This window comes from Ascaphus truei, chromosome 19 (genome assembly GCF_040206685.1).
Source record: "Ascaphus truei isolate aAscTru1 chromosome 19, aAscTru1.hap1, whole genome shotgun sequence".
Taxonomy (NCBI): Eukaryota; Metazoa; Chordata; class Amphibia; order Anura; family Ascaphidae; genus Ascaphus; species Ascaphus truei.
In genome coordinates this window covers 13,054,276-13,073,433 of record NC_134501.1, presented here as the reverse complement: position 1 = coordinate 13,073,433, position 19,158 = coordinate 13,054,276, and the positions used below count along the sequence as shown (strand labels likewise).

Below are 19,158 nucleotides of genomic sequence, written 5' to 3'. Positions count from 1 at the left end.
GCTACAAGAGCAGCTGTAATAAATGATTGATGTGATGTTATTCGCAGGTATTTATAAATCTTGGGAACTGCATGACCGTTATCCACAGATCTTGTTTTGTATGAGTGTCTCAGGTGGCAGCGTCTTTTTACACCTGAGAAATCCTCATGTAGAAATTACATCTATTTATTTACAACATTTATATAATGCCCTTATCCAGGGGGCTGCACATTAGTTAGTAAAACAATGGTGGGGTTACATATGGAACATTCATGTGATGGGCACCGAGTAATTGTTAAGATGTCTTTGTGGTGGGCAGGGGTGGGAACATTATGGTTGGGCTATGGGTTAGGTGCATTGAGAGCTTGCTTGCCTGGTGGGCAGGGGTTGCGGTCAGGTCTCTGGATTTAGTCTTGTCGGTGGTATAGTGATGGGTCTGACCGTGGAGGCGATTGGATCTGTGAGGTGGGTGACTGGAGGGTTTAGGAAGGGGTGAGAGTAGGGGAGATCATGGGTGTAGGGGAGGGTGGGGTGTGATAGAAGGTGTTTAACGGTGGATCATGGAATGCAAGGGAGAAGGGAAGTTTTGAGTTGGCTTCTGAAGATAGTTGGGGAGGGGGCAGATTAGATGTGGTGGGAGAGCTTGTTCCAGTGGAGCGGGGCGAGTAAGGTAAATGATTGGAGGGGGGGGGGGGTTGTGGTAGTCGGGGAGCGAAGGGGTGTAGCGAGAGATGAGTGCAGCAAGGTAAAGGGGAGCAAGGCCATGGCGCGATTTGTAGACCAGGGTGAGGAATTTGAAGAGGGAACATTGTTGGATGGGTGGCATGGGCAGAGCAGGGGAGATTGAGACAGGTATGGGCTGCAGCCTTTTGGATTTGTTGGATGGGTGGCACGGGCAGAGCAGGGGAGATTGAGACATGAATGGGCTGCAGCCTTTTGGATTTGTTGGATGGGTGGCATGGGCAGAGCAGGGGAGATTGAGCCTTTTGGATTTGTTGGAGAGGTATGGAGGAGTAGACGGAGACAGAGGAGAAGGGAGTTACAGTAGTTGAGACGGGTAAAGACAAGTGAGTAGATAAGAAGTTTGTCTGAGAAGAGGGAAATGAGTGGACACATTTTTCTTACGTTGTATAGGTGGTAGTGACAGATGGGAGTGATGGAGGTGATGGGTTGGTGTATAGGTGGTAGTGACAGATGGGAGCGATGGAGGTGATGGGTTGGTGTATAGTTGGTAGTGACAGATGGGAGCGATGGAGGTGATGGGTTGGTGTATAGTTGGTAGTGACAGATGGGAGTGATGGAGGTGATGGGTTGGTGTATAGGTGGTAATGACAGATGGGAGTGATGGAGGTGATGTGTTGGTGTATAGGTGGTAGTGACAGATGGGAGTGATGGAGGTGATGGGTTGGTGTATAGTTGGTAGTGACAGATGGGAGTGATGGAGGTGATGGGTTGGTGTATAGGTGGTAGTGACAGATGTGATGGAGGTGATGTGTTGGTGTATAGGTGGTAGTGACAGATGGGAGTGATTGAGGTGATGTGTTGGTGTATAGGTGGTAGTGACAGATGGGAGTGATGGAGGTGATGGGTTGGTGTATAGGTGGTAGTGACAGATGGGAGCGATGGAGGTGATGTGTTGGTGTATAGGTGGTAGTGACAGATGGGAGTGATGGAGGTGATGGGTTGGTGTATAGGTGGTAGTGACAGATGGGAGCGATGGAGGTGATGTGTTGGTGTATAGGTGGTAGTGACAGATGGGAGTGATGGAGGTGATGGGTTGGTGTATAGTTGGTAGTGACAGATGGGAGTGATGGAGGTGATGGGTTGGACGAAGAGGAGGGAATCTATGAACATTTTTGATGGTCATTCATTAGGAGTTATCAATACCACCAAGTTACCAGTACAGCCACTACAAACAGGACAATTACTTCCCATCTAGTAACTGGGAGAAAGGATTGTGATTTAGACACTTGCTTAACAGCATTATGAATCCATTTGATGTGGTCTCATTAGCCAATACGGAAGCTTTGTGGCTCATAGCTTTGTACAAGTTAAGAGTCTGATTACCAAATCCTGTGATGAATATGCCCTCAACTAGAAATGGATACAGCCCCCAAACTGCTTGCCACAACCCCAAATCAATTGTTTAATTGTAGGCACTAACATCGCAGTCTCGGATAGCATCCATAGCCAGCAAGTCGTTGCCGTGACGAAGCTGGAACTTCACCATCTCCTCTGCTGCGCGTAGGTACGCCAACTCTTGCTCTTGCGCTTCTCCGCACTCCTTAATCAGGTCCTTTAAGAGCAGCGCGTATTTGCTCATCCGCTGGATTGGCTTCAGCAAATAGGAGGCCAGATCCATCTTGTCACCCAGCTGAAGCTGTTTACACTGAAACCATACACCAAATAAAAACATGTCATCGCTGCATTCCATGCCTTTCAACTTATATTTGCAAGTATTTTTTCTTAATAATCATAAAGCAGAAGATAACACTCTTTATGACAATCTATTCAGAGGGTAGGCGGACTACAGAAGCAGGATAGAAATATATGAAAACACCGGCATTTCCCTGTGTGGACTAAAATGTATAACATGACCACTGTAAAGACCTGTTTCCTCATACTAAAAGCACATGACATTTTGTTCAGGCACCTTGCAAGATAGCATATTTAAAACACTCCACCTAACTCCAACAATGTTATCACGAGCACAAGTGACAAGTGGGTACCCCGAGGCAAATGGAGCAGATATCAGTATTGTTGTCTGAAGCAGGGAATTAACCATCACGTGCATTTATCCGTGGTCCTCTAACTCATTGTAACATGCATCCTTTCCTACACGTGTTTAGTTTCTCACCTTAAAAAATATGTTCCCGTGGCTGGCAAGTAACAGGTCTGACCTGGGTTTGTTCTTGCTGTACAAAGCATACATCCCAAATTGGTCTTTCTAGAAAGAAAAGAGAAAGAAACATAATCTTAGCAGTCGTGTGCAACACATTCATTGCAGATACACAGAAAGCGTTGAAACAGGTATTGAACGCACATCCAATGTCTTCTGTTAGTCTTTAGCTAGCAGCGTAACAAACTGCGCTCGTTTCATCTGTAAAATGCAGAAGGCAAACTGTATGCTTTCTGAGGAAGTAGAAAGTAAGTGTAGTAAACTAATTTAGGATGTCATTTGATAGTCTTTGAGGTAAGGAAAATAGATGGTATATATGGATCTGATGTTTATGGTAGGGATATGTGACAAATATATTTCTTTAGGGCAAGGAGACTCGCTAGAAAAGTCTTAATCTGGATCCTACTTATCTTTGATATTTCAGGACCATGAACAACTAGTTTTATATTAATTCGTTGCATACTTCAGGAGATTTATAATAGATGAAACTGCGCACAAGCCGAAAGACAGACGTAGATTAACCCTGAGTCTTGTTTTAATTTGATCAAAGACATTGTGTTGCTTTGTGGTCCGTTTCCCGGGAATTCAAGTTATACAGAGCAACAAGAAAAAAAGAATCAAATATTTATACATTACGGTCATTTTAAAAAAAGTCTCTAAAAGTGTAAGTCCATGCTGTGCTATATTTACTAATCAGAGCTAAGCCGTAAAGTAACTTATTGCCCCTTCAACTGCTCATATTGACTTAGCATTGCTAAGTAAACATGGCCCTTATTCCTGTAAGACCCTGCACCTAAAGAATATGCGTTCTCATTACATAATCCTCAGTTAGCAACTTTTGTTTGACATTTTCAATGGGATTCCTCTCGCCCAGATATGTTTGGACTCCAAAGGTCTTTCATATTGTTACTCCCCTCAACCCCCCACCAAAGTATTTGTCTCCATGGAACCTCGTCAGGAACGGATTGTCCTCCGACGCCTCTCGTGGGACCTTCACCCGGTCGGACTGTATCTGCTGCCTCTCGCGTCCAGCCAGTGCGGTTCACACCTCCCATGCAGCGGCTGCCGATCACAAGGACAGAGAACGTCTGAGACGGACCACTTACGTGTCGGAGGAAGCAGTGGCTGACTCGTAGGGGGTGGTTGCAGCAACTCTCCAGCTCCCTCATGAAGTATTGGCTGTGGAAGTCGCGGAGCTTCTCCAGGTTCCCGAAAATGATGCCGCGCTTCCCGCGCAGGTCCTGCGGCAGATCCACGCGCTCCATCTCGGGGAAGTAGTTTTCGCTGATGTACCACAGTGAGCGTACATACTCGCGCTCCGTGGTCACCATCTCGCCAATGATGTGCCGGAGTTTGCTGCCAGAGAAGAGCAGCAGGGGTGTGATCAGTATGCACTATATGGGAAGACACATTGACACCTATGCTGGTTCTTGAAAACCCCTCAGGGACTGCACTGTTCTATAAACCATCACCGGCCAATAAATCATTTTAAAGCAGCGGTCCAAGCTGATGTTTCCTCCCCCCCCCCCCCTTTAATATGCGCAACAATACAATCCACACAATGATAAGGAATTAGCTAAATTGCCGACTAATCGGCGAAGATTCGGCTCGGGGGTTCACTAAATGACTGCAGAGGAGTGTTGACCCAGTAGCTGTGCGTTTGAAAATGGTTGCTATAGAAACAAAAAAGGCTTGTTACATTAAAAATGTAATTCAGAGTTGTTAAAAAACAAATGCTACAAGTATTTTCTCCTAATACAGAACTGATTTATTTAAGTAAGATATTGCTTGGTCTGCGGCTTTAACCTCCCCGCAGTGATTTTCTAACATTCGTTGTTTTTATGTAGTACTCCGTATATATCTCTTGTAATTTTTAGTGGAATAAAACAATATTGTAACTGTTTCTTCCCTATGGAACGATGGTAATGATCTAATGCCTATATGACAAGTTCTACGCAAAAATAAAGAACATTGCAAAAGAAAAAACAACAACAAAATACATTAATACATTTGCATTCCTGTGTCTTTCTCAAAACATGATGGAGTGACTGGACATTTAGGCTTAGTACCATTTTGTAGGTCTGGGCCTTAAGGCCCTAGTACATTTCTGTTATTAGGTTACAAGATAATCGTATAGCTATCCTTAGGTATCTCTCTGCAGGATTATGACTTGTCAGAGATAGAATGAACCATGGCATGTGAGACTATTACACCTATGAAATAAGGATTAATATTCTGTGTTGCTTCAGCATTTAATAAATTATGTAATTATCTAATTGGCTAATTAAGAATCTAATTCACGATCTGATTGGCTGCCTTTGTAACATGTAACCATGCTAAAAACAAAGATATGGCTGCTTTTGTTCTCTAGGAAATAATGAATAGGTTTCCTTTTCTTTGGGGCTTCTGGAAGCAGGAATGTTTTTTTTCTACCCTTATCCCCATCCTTCAAACCCCTCCCAGGTCTCCGCTCACCATTTTTACAAATTAACTTTAAAAAGAATGTAAAAATATTATAGGTGTCAGATTTTGGTAAAAAATGCATAAAATCACACAGATTTTATCTTAAAACAGAGCGTTGCCATCAGTATGTTTACTTGGAGCAGCAATCTGTGAAACTCTCATTTGAAAAACAATTCATGTCAAATGTACCTTTCAATAAATCTTTTTACTAATCGGTGCTATGGTTCTACTCTGTGTTTATCCAGCGATATCTTGTAATTTGTTCGATTTTGGGGGGATAGAACATGAGACGAGGGGCCATTGTTTCTTCCATATGAAATAACACCTGCTTTAATGGAGAGGGTGAATTTTAACGAGAAATGTACTAAATAAAGTCTCCCACCTGCTTCGGCTTCTGCCATCAACCGAGGAGATGCTGCTCCTCCTCTCGCTGAGCAGTCGCTCTGCCGGCCAGTCCAGTGGGACAGGCTGCCTGGGGCTGCCGGGACGTTCTACCAGCTCTGCGCTGCTCACTTCCAGTCCCTTGATGAACACTCCTGTGTTGCCGCGCCTCATGGGTTCGCTCAACCGCCTTTGGCACCCGTAAGTTCCTCCGTCGCTGCCGGGGAGGTCAAAACTTAGCGCCTTTCTTAGTATCCTTCTTGAGGCGGGGCGAGGTTGGGCGCCGGGGGTGGAGGAGCAGGAAGGCCTGTGGTGGAGGTGCTCAAGGCGGATGTCCTCCCCGTGGATGCTCTGCAGTGACATTTTGCGCACTCTGTACGCTGAAGACACCACGGAGCCTGCATCTGAGCGAGGGCTGGTTTTGTAGGGTACCTGTTCGCTGGCGGTTCCCACCTCTGGTATGTTCCCGGGCACTCTCACCAGCTTCCCCTCCCTGATGCAGAGCGGGGATTGGTGAGGCTTGTTCTGGAAATACGATATGCTGCTGTTTCCCTCCGAGTGCACCTTCTGGCCCATGCCATCAGAGTGCCTCCTTTGGGGGACAGACCTTGGAGAGCTCTGCTCTACGTTCAGCGCCCTTCTCGCCCTCAGCGCCGCCTCCAGCTTCTTCTCGAAAACGTGCCGGGCCTCTTGGCACTTGGACCAAGCGAACTTCCACTGCTTGGCGCCCTGCTCGCTGTCCAGCTCGTACGCCAGCTCTCGCATCTCCTCGAACTTCCTCTCCCCGATTTCGGGATGCTGTGCTTTGTACCCCTCCAGGCTCTCGATAGCGGCCACGCACATCTCAGGAGTGCTACAGTCGTCCATGCTGATGCAGGCGAAGTGCCGCATACCTTCCAAAGCCCACTCGTAAGCCTGGAGAAACAGACAAGAAATCACTGTACTTCCAGAACAGGGTTTGTGGAAAAACACTGCAAATAGAAGCTAGACAACCATATGGGAAACAGCAGTTAATGAAGAGCAGACCAAGTACAGTGAAGATGTATTGTGATCGCATAAAGAATCACCAAGAAGCATAAAACGTGTCGTCCGAAAGCTGCATCAGCAAGGAAAATGCTGCTTTGAAGTGGTCAAGAGACGATGGGGAGATAGCAAAAATATAACCATATCGGCCACAGAGCAGAATAAAATAAAACAAGTGAACATCACAGCGCAAAATACTGGTGTCAACTGGGGAAGAGCGATGTACGTGTCTGATGCAACTGAGCATCTCAAGGAAACAAACGGCCCTTTCAGAGGCTGGCTTCAGCTGGGCACAGGGTGGCTCAGTTTGGGAGCTGCTCCTGGCGGTGGCCAGGGCAGAGTTGGCTGCTTGTTTGTGTTAACTGATCATCATGGGAAAACGGGGCCGGAGCCTGTTCTCAGGGATTTGCCACCAGCGCAGCGGAGACCTCGCTCACAAAACCGGGAACCCGCCATTGTGCTATTTATAGAACGGAACATTTCAATGTGAATACAGGAGAGCAGCTGCTGGGCTTTGATCCTTAATGACAGGGGGCCCGCGCCGTGGCGGCTGCGCACTGTACTGCCGGGGCTGTAGTGGGATGCCGAGCAATCATTTGGTGGCCCTTTCAACAGTGAAAGGGTTAACAACCGAACTACAGATATATATATATATATGTGCTGATATGTTGTATTACACATTGCTGGTTAGTGCTCTGCATGACGTGATCTGTTTAGACCAGGGGTGCTCAACGCCAGTCCTCAAGCCCCCCATGTTTTCAGGTTATCCCTGCTTCAGCATGTATATACGTGAAGATTGACGCTCATACACGTGTATGGACTCACAAGCTGTATATCAACATATAGATAGATGGGAACTTCAATAAATCATTCCATCATTGTATAATGCAGAGTTAAGGGGGGACATATACATGGGACCTAGCGGTCAGTCAGCACGACTACCGCAGATATGGTTTACCCTGCTTACCCCCCTTAATATATACACTTCCCTAAATAGGGACCAAGGTAACAATAAATGAGGGCTAATGCCCATTACCTTTCCATTAAGTGTATAGGAATACGTCATCCATCCAGGTGAAGTTCCACTGCGTGCAGTCCTGATAGAAGGAACCAGAATGTAGAGAAGCAAGGAGCACAGCTGGGTTGAAAATCTGCAGGAAGGTTCCTGTAGAAAAAATGAATGAAGGGCACAACTCCGTTCTAAAACTGAGGGTGGTTTATTTAATAAGTGCACAGGGACAGAAACACAGCCCACACACCGACATGTTTCGTCCCACGGGACTTTATCAAGGTGTATCACATAACACAACCTCCTTACCTTTAATAGCCCCAGTTCGCGCCAAAATCGCCCGATTGGGTACACTGCGCATGCGCGCCAGTGACGCGTCGCATCTCCGTGACACCGCCCCCCCTCTGGCACAAGTCCTGGAGAGTAGAGACCACGTCACTGAGATGCGTCCGTTTCCACCGTGGAACGCATGCCAGCTGGGCTCCCATCGGATAGAGGCGGAAGGGGGTTAACAAATACATTTTTTTACATTTTTTTACACAACAACTTTATTAGTTAAAAAAAGAAGACAAACACATTTAGCCCAGAGCTGAACATTGCAAAACCCGCAATGATAGTTCAGCATAGGGGTACAATAAAAAAGAGAGAAGTGCTCACATTTGATAACCTATGATAAATAAAGAAAAAAAGAAGAGGATGTTTTAGCAATCCAAGAACTATAATTGGACTTTAATCATGTTGAATGGGACTATATTATAATCTTAGTATATAAGTAGTATAAGTATACCTACAAAGAGTACCATAATATGATAACTATAATACTATCAAGCCATATCTAATCAATAAACTTGAATTGTACTTTTGAAGTCCAAATATAGACTGATTTTATGTGATTGACTGTGTAAGGTAATTTTATATGGAAGAAAAAACTTTTTTATTTTATTATCAATTAAAAGAATATATTTTTTATGCATATTTATTTTCTCTTATTCATAACCCATATAAAGATGGTACAGAAGGACATGGAACATGGATTCCCCCATCAAGACATATGCTAATATTTAAACAAATGATCGATGTATATTAGCATCATAAAGAACCCTCCTCCACTATAAAAAGTGGGAGAGGTCCCAATCAATATTCATGCCGTGAGGCATCCTGGTTCTTAATGTGAAGATCCAGAATGCCTCACGTTGGTCAAGCTTCTTGACTCTGTCACCCCCTCTGGGTGACAGCTGAATGGACTCAATACCTTGAAATTTAAAGTTTTTTAATCCACCTTTGCTGCAGTTGGTGAAATGTTTGGGGACAGGGTGGTCCAGGTTCCCTTTAGAGATCAATCGGATATGCTCCATAATTCGCACTTTGAGGTTCCTAATGGTTCTTCCAACATATTGGCCACCGCACCCGCAAGTGATGAGGTAGACAATATATGTGGAGTTGCAGTTGATAAATGATCTAGTGGCATGAGATTTTCCAGTTTGACTGGATACACATTTGTTTGATTTATTAATGTATCCACAAATTTTGCATTTCCCACAGGGGAAAGAACCATTAGGAACTGTATTGCAATGTACCTTTTTAGAGGAAAAGAGACTTGGGGTAAGAGAATTCGCAACCGTCTTGGCCTTCCTATAAACAACATTTGGACCTGCAGTAATATATTGTTTTAATATGGGGTCCAAGGAGAGTACCGACCAATGTTTTTTAAGAATAAATCTGACTTGTTCAGCTTGGGAGCTAAATGAGGTAATAAACAGGGGTGTGTCATTAAATCTTAAGCCTCTTTTAGAGCGGTGGAATAGTTCTGATCTATTGGTGGACGAGACCTCCTGAATGGCCCTTTTTAAATCATCTGGTTTGTAGCCCCGTTGTACAAAACGATCAAACAGTTCTTTTACACGTTCATTATAATCTTCCTCATTGGAACAATTACGTCGTAAGCGAATGAATTGGCCCTTTGGGATACCTTTAAGGAGGGGCCCTGGGTGACAGCTGTTGGCACGTAAAAAGGTATTACGTGAGTTAGGTTTGCGATAAATGTCGGATTGGATAGATAAATTCATGTCAATGTATAGGTATAAATCTAAGTAGTGAATGTGATGGTGATTATATGTGTACGTGAAATTGAGATTATAAACATTAGTATTTAAAGTGTTAATAAAAGATAAAAGTGAAGTGACATCACCCTCCCAAATGAAAATAAGATCATCGATGAAACGTTTGTAAAAGAAAATGTGCTCCCTGAATTTGTTCCCATCTCCAAACACGTGGACAGACTCCCACCACCCCATAAAGAGGTTGGCGTAACTGGGAGCGAAGCTTGTTCCCATGGCTGTACCACGTGTTTGGAGATAGTGAACCCCATCAAACAAAAAAAACACTTTAAATACTAATGTTTATAATCTCAATTTCACGTCCACCAATAGATCAGAACTATTCCACCGCTCTAAAAGAGGCTTAAGATTTAATGACACACCCCTGTTTATTACCTCATTTAGCTCCCAAGCTGAACAAGTCAGATTTATTCTTAAAAAACATTGGTCGGTACTCTCCTTGGACCCCATATTAAAACAATATATTACTGCAGGTCCAAATGTTGTTTATAGGAAGGCCAAGACGGTTGCGAATTCTCTTACCCCAAGTCTCTTTTCCTCTAAAAAGGTACATTGCAATACAGTTCCTAATGGTTCTTTCCCCTGTGGGAAATGCAAAATTTGTGGATACATTAATAAATCAAACAAATGTGTATCCAGTCAAACTGGAAAATCTCATGCCACTAGATCATTTATCAACTGCAACTCCACATATATTGTCTACCTCATCACTTGCGGGTGCGGTGGCCAATATGTTGGAAGAACCATTAGGAACCTCAAAGTGCGAATTATGGAGCATATCCGATTGATCTCTAAAGGGAACCTGGACCACCCTGTCCCCAAACATTTCACCAACTGCAGCAAAGGTGGATTAAAAAACTTTAAATTTCAAGGTATTGAGTCCATTCAGCTGTCACCCAGAGGGGGTGACAGAGTCAAGAAGCTTGACCAACGTGAGGCATTCTGGATCTTCACATTAAGAACCAGGATGCCTCACGGCATGAATATTGATTGGGACCTCTCCCACTTTTTATAGTGGAGGAGGGTTCTTTATGATGCTAATATACATCGATCATTTGTTTAAATATTAGCATATGTCTTGATGGGGGAATCCATGTTCCATGTCCTTCTGTACCATCTTTATATGGGTTATGAATAAGAGAAAATAAATATGCATAAAAAATATATTCTTTTAATTGATAATAAAATAAAAAAGTTTTTTCTTCCATATAAAATTACCTTACACAGTCAATCACATAAAATCAGTCTATATTTGGACTTCAAAAGTACAATTCAAGTTTATTGATTAGATATGGCTTGATAGTATTATAGTTATCATATTATGGTACTCTTTGTAGGTATACTTATACTACTTATATACTAAGATTATAATATAGTCCCATTCAACATGATTAAAGTCCAATTATAGTTCTTGGATTGCTAAAACATCCTCTTCTTTTTTTCTTTATTTATCATAGGTTATCAAATGTGAGCACTTCTCTCTTTTTTATTGTACCCCTATGCTGAACTATCATTGCGGGTTTTGCAATGTTCAGCTCTGGGCTAAATGTGTTTGTCTTCTTTTTTTAACTAATAAAGTTGTTGTGTAAAAAAATGTAAAAAAATGTATTTGTTAACCCCCTTCCGCCTCTATCCGATGGGAGCCCAGCTGGCATGCGTTCCACGGTGGAAACGGACGCATCTCAGTGACGTGGTCTCTACTCTCCAGGACTTGTGCCAGAGGGGGGGCGGTGTCACGGAGATGCGACGCGTCACTGGCGCGCATGCGCAGTGTACCCAATCGGGCGATTTTGGCGCGAACTGGGGCTATTAAAGGTAAGGAGGTTGTGTTATGTGATACACCTTGATAAAGTCCCGTGGGACGAAACATGTCGGTGTGTGGGCTGTGTTTCTGTCCCTGTGCACTTATTAAATAAACCACCCTCAGTTTTAGAACGGAGTTGTGCCCTTCATTCATTTTTTCTACAGGAACCTTCCTGCAGATTTTCAACCCAGCTGTGCTCCTTGCTTCTCTATATCCCTGCTTCAGCACAAGTGGCTCAATTAGTCCAAGCCTCAGCACAGGTGCTTCAATCAGAGGCTCAGTCTGAGCCACCTGTGCTCTAGCAGGGATATCCTAAAACTGACCTGTTGGGGGGGGGGGGCTTGAGGAGTGGAATTGAGCCCCCTGGTTTAGACCGTTCACAGGTGCTATATTTTAACAGCTGACTGTTTGTCAGTAGAGAGCCATTTATATTAACCTTTTATATCTTAACCTTAATGAATGGAGCTCAAATCTTGCCAAGCAAAGGAGGGGGGAGTAAGGGAAGAGGGGCGAGGGGACTGCTTCACAGCAAATGTAGTAGGTGAGGGGGCATCGGTGCTGACAGCAGGATTCCCCGACACCGAGAGAGGTCATGTGTGCAATGCCACGACATATCGCACATATCCGTACAGGACAGATAGACTGGGTTATATCAAACAATAGCGGAACAAATATGTATATTTAGGTCAAGTGCATTGCCCGTTTATCTGCCATGAGCACCTCCTCTCCCAAATATATATGTGGATCAAGGTGTATATGCATAGGTGTAGGATTTTGTGTGTATATGTCACAGATCCAGCAGACCCTATGTGGACCCCCAAAGGTGTTTCTAGCAGCAGCTTCACCTTCACAAGTCAAAACTCATCAGAAAGTATGAGGCTAAATATCTTATATAAACTAAAGCAGGGGTGGCCAATTTCATCCCTCAATGGCCACCAACAGGTCAGGTTTTCAGGATATCCCTGCTTCAGCACAGGTGGCTCAGTCATAGTGACCGAGCTTATGATTGAGCCGCCCGTGCTGAAGCAGGGATATCCCGAAAACCTGACCTGTTGGTGGCCCTTGAGGACTGGAGTTGGCCGCCCCTGAACGAAAGTCTTTCTTTATAATGCTTTGCAGTTAACTAACAATAAAAGGGTAACATTGATATAATAAGGACTTGTCTGAAATATAACAGAGTATCGCAGGTATATATAGGCTATTAGTCACACCGATGCACTGCGGGGGTCTCGTTCAGCCCCATGTAACATAAACTCAATACCTTTGAGCGCCCCAGAGAAAAGTCGGTGAGCGCAATCTGAGCCCGGGCGCCTGTTAAGTACCCGTGGTGCCGCTCGTTATGAAACAAAGAGGGCACTCTTCCAAGTGGGAAATCAGAGCCGCGATTCTAGCGAGATGCAGAAATAATGCTATTATTAATATTAATATTATTATTAATGGGGTTTCCTTCGGAAATGTAAACATTTGTCTGTGTCAATCGGAGCTGCTAACTTCAAACAGCCACGTTAGGGAGATCCTGTGACATTTCCAGGTGTTACTGGAGCACAGGAATATTGGGATACTGGACTGGGTACAGTACACAGACAACCCAAATACACGTTACCCTAAAGCCTATTAACCCCACTTACGCTGGCACGGATGGGGTTAATGGACGTTGATGTGAAATCTATATGATGTTGTGCCAAATTGAAGGGGATTAAAAATCTCCCACGTTACAACACTGCAAATCCTCTCCACCAGCCTTCCCTACTCGTTCTGTCTGGAACACTCATTGAATATGCAAGGAAGCGGCTGCTCTGTGCTGGGGAAGACTGGAGTCCCATCTGTTACAATATTGCATCAATCTTCCCCAGCTCTGAAAATCTGCTTCCAATCATATTTAGATACTTAGATTGTAAGCTCTTCGGGGCAGGGTCTCCACTTGCCTTGTGTTCTCGCTTACTTATTGCGCTCATCCCCACTGTGTATTTTATTTAGCTTGTATTGTAGCTTTGTGACGTGCCGAGTACACTGCGGGCGCTATATAAATACAATTATACATATGTTTAACCCCTTGGGTGCCCTTTAGACATAGCCACTGTGTCATGGGGTCTGGCACTCCAGGGACCCTATGACTTGTACAGAGGCACCCAAGTCCAGTGCTCAAGGACAGGTGGACCAATCATTGTCACTGAACCCCCTGTGCGCAAGCAGGGGGCGGGGTGGGGGGGCGGGGGGTATATGTAAAACCTGGAATATTTATGGTCCGTAGGGACTGGATTTGGGAACCTCTGACTTAGTAGTTGTGTCATTATCTTCCTGATCGGCTTTTCCAGGGTATATCGTGGTCTGTGCTCCACATCTATATAAAAGCTGGAACTCCTCCATCACCGGTGACAGAGCCATCACGGGACTGCATGTGCCCTCCAGCGCTCAGAGGCGTAATAAGGGGTCCCAGCCCCCTAAACTTTTTATTATGGCTGTAGTAGCTTCATGTGGTCGGACCTTTATTTAATATGTTGTAAAGCAGGGCGTGGCCAATGCTGGGCCTGAAGGGCCACCAACAGGTCAGGTTTTAAGGATATCCCTGCTTCAGCACAGGTGGCTCAATCCCCAAATATTACTCTTAAATTCTACACATCAGACTCTTAAATCAGGAGTGGCCACTCCAGTCCTCAAGGGCCACCACCAGGTCAGGCTAATGGTTACTCTGCTTCAGCACAGGTGGCTCAATCAGTGGCTCGGTCAACGGCTGAGCCACGGATTGAGGCACTTGTGCTGAAGCAGGGATATCCCTAATACCTGACCTGTTTGTGGCCCTGGAGCACTGGAGTTGGACACTCCTGCTTTAAAAGCCCTTTCCTCTTGCTCAGGAAGATTTGAATGGTGCTTAAATCTTCCCGAATAAGGATAAGCAGTCTGAGCATCTGCTACATGCAGGATAAAATGTACCCGGGTCAAAATACTGCAGAATGGAGACCACTCCGCCACCAGACAGGTTTATTATAGGAAAATGGCAGGTTCATGATCAGGAAAATGCAGGGTCAGAAATCAATGCATCTGGGGGGCTGCTCACAGCAATCAGAATACTGGTTTAAAGCACTCTGTTATCTGGGATTAAAGCACTCTGTTATCTGGGATTAAAGCACTCTGTTATCTGGGATTAAAGCACTCTGTTATCTGGGATTAAAGCACTCTGTTATCTGGGATTAAAGCACTCTGTTATCTGGGATTAAAGCACTCTGTTATCTGGGATTAAAGCACTCTGTTATCTGGGATTAAAGCACTCTGTTATCTGGGATTAAAGCACTCTGTTATCTGGGATTAAAGCACTCTGTTACCTGGGTTTAAAGCACTCTGTTATCTGGGATTAAAGCACTCTGTTATCTGGGATTAAAGCACTCTGTTACCTGGGTTTAAAGCACTCTGTTACCTGGGATTAAAGCACTCTGTTATCTGGGATTAAAGCACTCTGTTATCTGGGATTAAAGCACTCTGTTATCTGGGTTTAAAGCACTCTGTTACCTGGGATTAAAGCACTCTGTTATCTGGGATTAAAGCACTCTGTTACCTGGGATTAAAGCACTCTGTTATCTGGGATTAAAGCACTCTGTTATCTCTGCTCAGTTCCATTCTAACCAACTGTGCCAGGCAAAGGAGAATACATTCAAGGAATTATTTCCACCTGACAAGTACAATGTCAGCATGAAATGGAAATAAAACATAGTTGTCTGAAATACAGAGCAGTTAACTAACAGGAGCCTCGGAAAAGGGAAAGAAAAGCAAAGGGGGGGGGGGGGGGCGCGGTTAGCGAATAATATTAATAACGACTGCTTTTTTTAACCAGTGGCCTATGGATCTACGAAATTCCAGACCCAGTGCCCCGCTGCTTTAAAAATGGAAAAATGTTACTCTTGGTCAGTCATTCTGTACCATTGTTTTTTGAGTGTTTAATCTGAAGCCTAAACCTTCACCAAATCGGGATCTTTTTGAACTTCCCTCACTTTGTGCTCCTATGACAGAAGGAATACCATAAACCTCCGGGTTGTATTGTACTGCAGAGATGCATTGTTACTGAGTTTTTTTTGTTTAAATCACTTCAACGGCTGCATACAGCGATCATTGTTCTGACCGTTCTGCACAGTAAAAGCATCGTGGTTTATCACTCAAAGAGCTGACACTTGTTTGTGCACTTGAGACACAGGCTCTTCTTCAGTACATTATACAGCGGGACTTCTCTTTCCCCTGGAAATATATATATATATATATCATAATACTGAGTTAAGTTATGGTGAGTAAAAAAAGTGACAAAAACCCTCCACAGGAAAGCAAATATGCAAATACAACTGTATGCTCATCTGCATGTCTTAGGCAGGTCTGCAACCCCGCCTTTCCCCATTATCACGCAGCATACAGCACTTCCACTGCAGCAAGGGATTCTGGGAAATGACATGCAAATGAGCACACAGTGTCACTTTTTGCCTCAAAAACCATTTTTAACATGGTTCCCTATAGGCTTAAGCTTGCTGCATGGTCACAGCTTTGAGCACAGCCAGGGCTAAGGTGCATACCCAGAAAACCACCCACAGACAGCTGTTTCGACCTTGATGGGTCTCATCAGTGTGGGGTTGATTTTAACAGTTAAATCACTTCTGCTGTATGTAAATCACTTCTGCTGCTTCCTGCAGGACAGCTCCTTTGGTTCCTTTTCAGCTAGTTTCAGCTGTGTTGTAGGCGGAGGGCACAGAGCAAGCCCCTCTTACATGCTGCATGCAATGCATGAACCAGGCAGAAGAATGGAACTCACATGCAACAGCTGCTTGAAAAAGTGACCTCATCCTCATCCATCAATACAGAACTCACACAATGCTTTGTTGAAACAAACATGTTACACGTCAAATCGGTTTTAATAACTACACACATGGCCGTGTAAGTTGTGACTATTATTATTATCATCAGTATCATTCACCCTCCAGCCATTTTGCCCCAATTGCATTGAACACATTGTACATACGCGGTCTCAATCACTGCGTTGTACGTTTGTGTACCTCCCTGTGCTGTATCTCATACAACTGTAGGATTTCAAGTTTCCCCATTTTCTATTTTCATTTTTATCTTGTAGGGTTTGCCCGCTTCCCTACTATCTTCCCAACACGTGACATAAAGGCATAGCACTGTATAATATTTGTGTAAAGTGTGCAAACTATCATTGAATAATAAGGGTACATAGAGGTAAATATGGCAATTGGCATACCGGGTATACAGGTAACGCATTGGGCATCAGTGGTACCAACAACTCATTGCAATTCATGTCAGTAACACAGGACTGCGATGTGATAACTCGTATACGAGGGTATAAAATGCCGATATAAGAGTCGTTTTATGCCTTTCTTTGCTTTAACGGTAATAAGAGGTTACATTGTCCCTACACAAACTGCAAGCTGCAAAAAGGTTAATAAACAACTAAATATGTTCGACTGTATGGTGCAGTGACTTTTAAAGTAAAAAACACATGCATGGCATAATACAGCCGCCTCTTCACAACCTGAGTGCTCCGAACACAGGCCTGGCTCTGGCTCTGCCATGCATGGCAGATCCCACCCAGAAGTGAAGGCGTTAACATCTGCCATCGCATCTTGCCATTTTTTTGATGTCACTTTCTATGTTCCAGTTCAGTGACCAATGATCTGCGATTGAGGCCAAATCAGGCGCAGCGTGGCTGGAATTTTAATTCAGCTCAAAGGAATTAGCCAACACAGAGGTCCAAAGGGAGACAGCCACGCTGTCTGAGAATCCCCGGTAAATGCAACAACTTCAAACATTGCATCCCACAGTGCTGGAGGTTTCAGTCCAAATGGCACCTCTACAATAGGGATTTATGTCTGAGACATATACCACAATGATGAATAACACCACCACGCAGATATATAGTGTTCAAACAAGTGCACTGGAGTTCATAATGTCCAATACACTTGTTTGAACATGCAAATTAATGGCAACGATAGGTTTAATGGGGTAGAACTAGGTTTTTGATATGTTTAAAGATAGATCTAACATCAGTATTTCTAAATCATCTCTTCAAGCATCTGTATCTTTGAGAAAGAAAAAGTTCCCCCCCCCCGGGCGGGAAGCAGGGGGTCTCCATGTTAATTTCAACCCTGGGGACCCCCTGCTCCGCAAGCTATACCCCCAAAGGTGCTACAAAGGATGACATCGTGGCTTCCTATTGGACCACAAGACGTGGGACCTTTAAACCTCCATATTGGTTGACCAGCCGGAACTGCAACCCAGCAGCACCTTTGGCAGGTAAAGCTTGGGAAGCACAGGGCTCCCGGAGCTGAATTCAACACCGGAGACCCCTGCTTCATAACTAGTACACCGAAATCCCAAGATGCAACACTTCTTTAAAGTCTGGAAAGGGAGAGAGCGGATTGTCAACCTTGCTTGGTCCGCCCCAATTAATTTGTAGATGCCGCCTCAATGTATGTGACATAGAAAAGGGAAAAGGATGAGGCAGAGATAAGGCAGGAAAACAAAAAATGCCAACGTTTTACAAACATGAGAATACTGCACCTTTGTTTCTTTCTTAAAACGCATCAGTCGCCCAGTTGTAACCTATAAAAAATATCACTGCCAATAGTACAGTTTGGTCCAATGAAATAAATAGTAAAAGCAAAGGGGACCTCATACTGCACATACCATTAAAGCAGCAACATCTCCACACCCCCGTTACTATGCAAAGCCTGTGGCAATGTATCATTCTACATTCTTACCTAAACTAGCAATCGTTTGGCGCTCCTGTTATACATCTGTAATCCCGATTGTGTGCCTAACGAAATGGCTGCCTTTCAGTTTCAACCAATCCTTCAGTCAGTGTAACACAGCAGCTACAATGTATCCTGATATTACTCAGGTAACATTATCTATTGTTACAGTTTGCAGCTCAAACTGCTGGGAACATTTGCAACAAATTATCACAAAAAGGAAAGTGTTGCAAATATCTTGCACTGCTGGTGAGCTGGGCTAAAGCCTGCTATAGAAATCAAAGGATGCTTCAAAACTCATTAAAAATGGCATTAAAAATAAAATAAATGAGCGCTATTATCTAACACCACAGCACTGATTTATACGATGTCACATATTTTGCTGCTTTAATATATCATGTAGATCAAGTATCTCCTCCTGCCCCCTGCTAACTCTTCCTACTGCCCCATGTATGTATAAAAGCCCTATATAAATATTCCTAGTATTGCCAATGCAGTCAAAGCTGATGTGAAGGGATATGTCTGCCACATACAGGCACATGGTAACATGCTGACAAGTTGCGTGATGTTAATACAATCTGTTTGGTACAAAGGCTGTGTGAATGGGACTGAGATAGTCTTGAGGATGAAGATGACGACTCCGCAGCATATTGAATATGCTTTATGACAGAGAACACACGAGCTTATTTAAGGCAGCAGGCTCCCGTCAGCTGCGGGTAACTGAAATTCTCCGCTCAGTG

General features: G+C 44.0%; 1 protein-coding gene across 2 annotated transcripts in view; it reads right to left on the bottom strand.

Annotated features, from left to right (window-relative positions):
- LOC142469902 (puratrophin-1-like) overlaps positions 1–19,158 on the bottom strand; it is a 106,439-nt gene that overhangs the window by 8,813 nt on the left and 78,468 nt on the right. Inside the window, exons 14-17 of one of the 2 annotated variants that reach the window (XM_075576647.1) lie at positions 5,724–6,637; positions 3,985–4,234; positions 2,837–2,926; positions 2,144–2,368 (exon numbers count right to left, since the gene is read on the bottom strand). In XM_075576647.1, coding sequence (XP_075432762.1) covers positions 2,144–2,368; positions 2,837–2,926; positions 3,985–4,234; positions 5,724–6,637 — 1,479 coding nt within the window. The remainder of the gene's footprint in view (positions 1–2,143; positions 2,369–2,836; positions 2,927–3,984; positions 4,235–5,723; positions 6,638–19,158) is intronic. The other variant, XM_075576648.1, reaches the window with a different exon arrangement.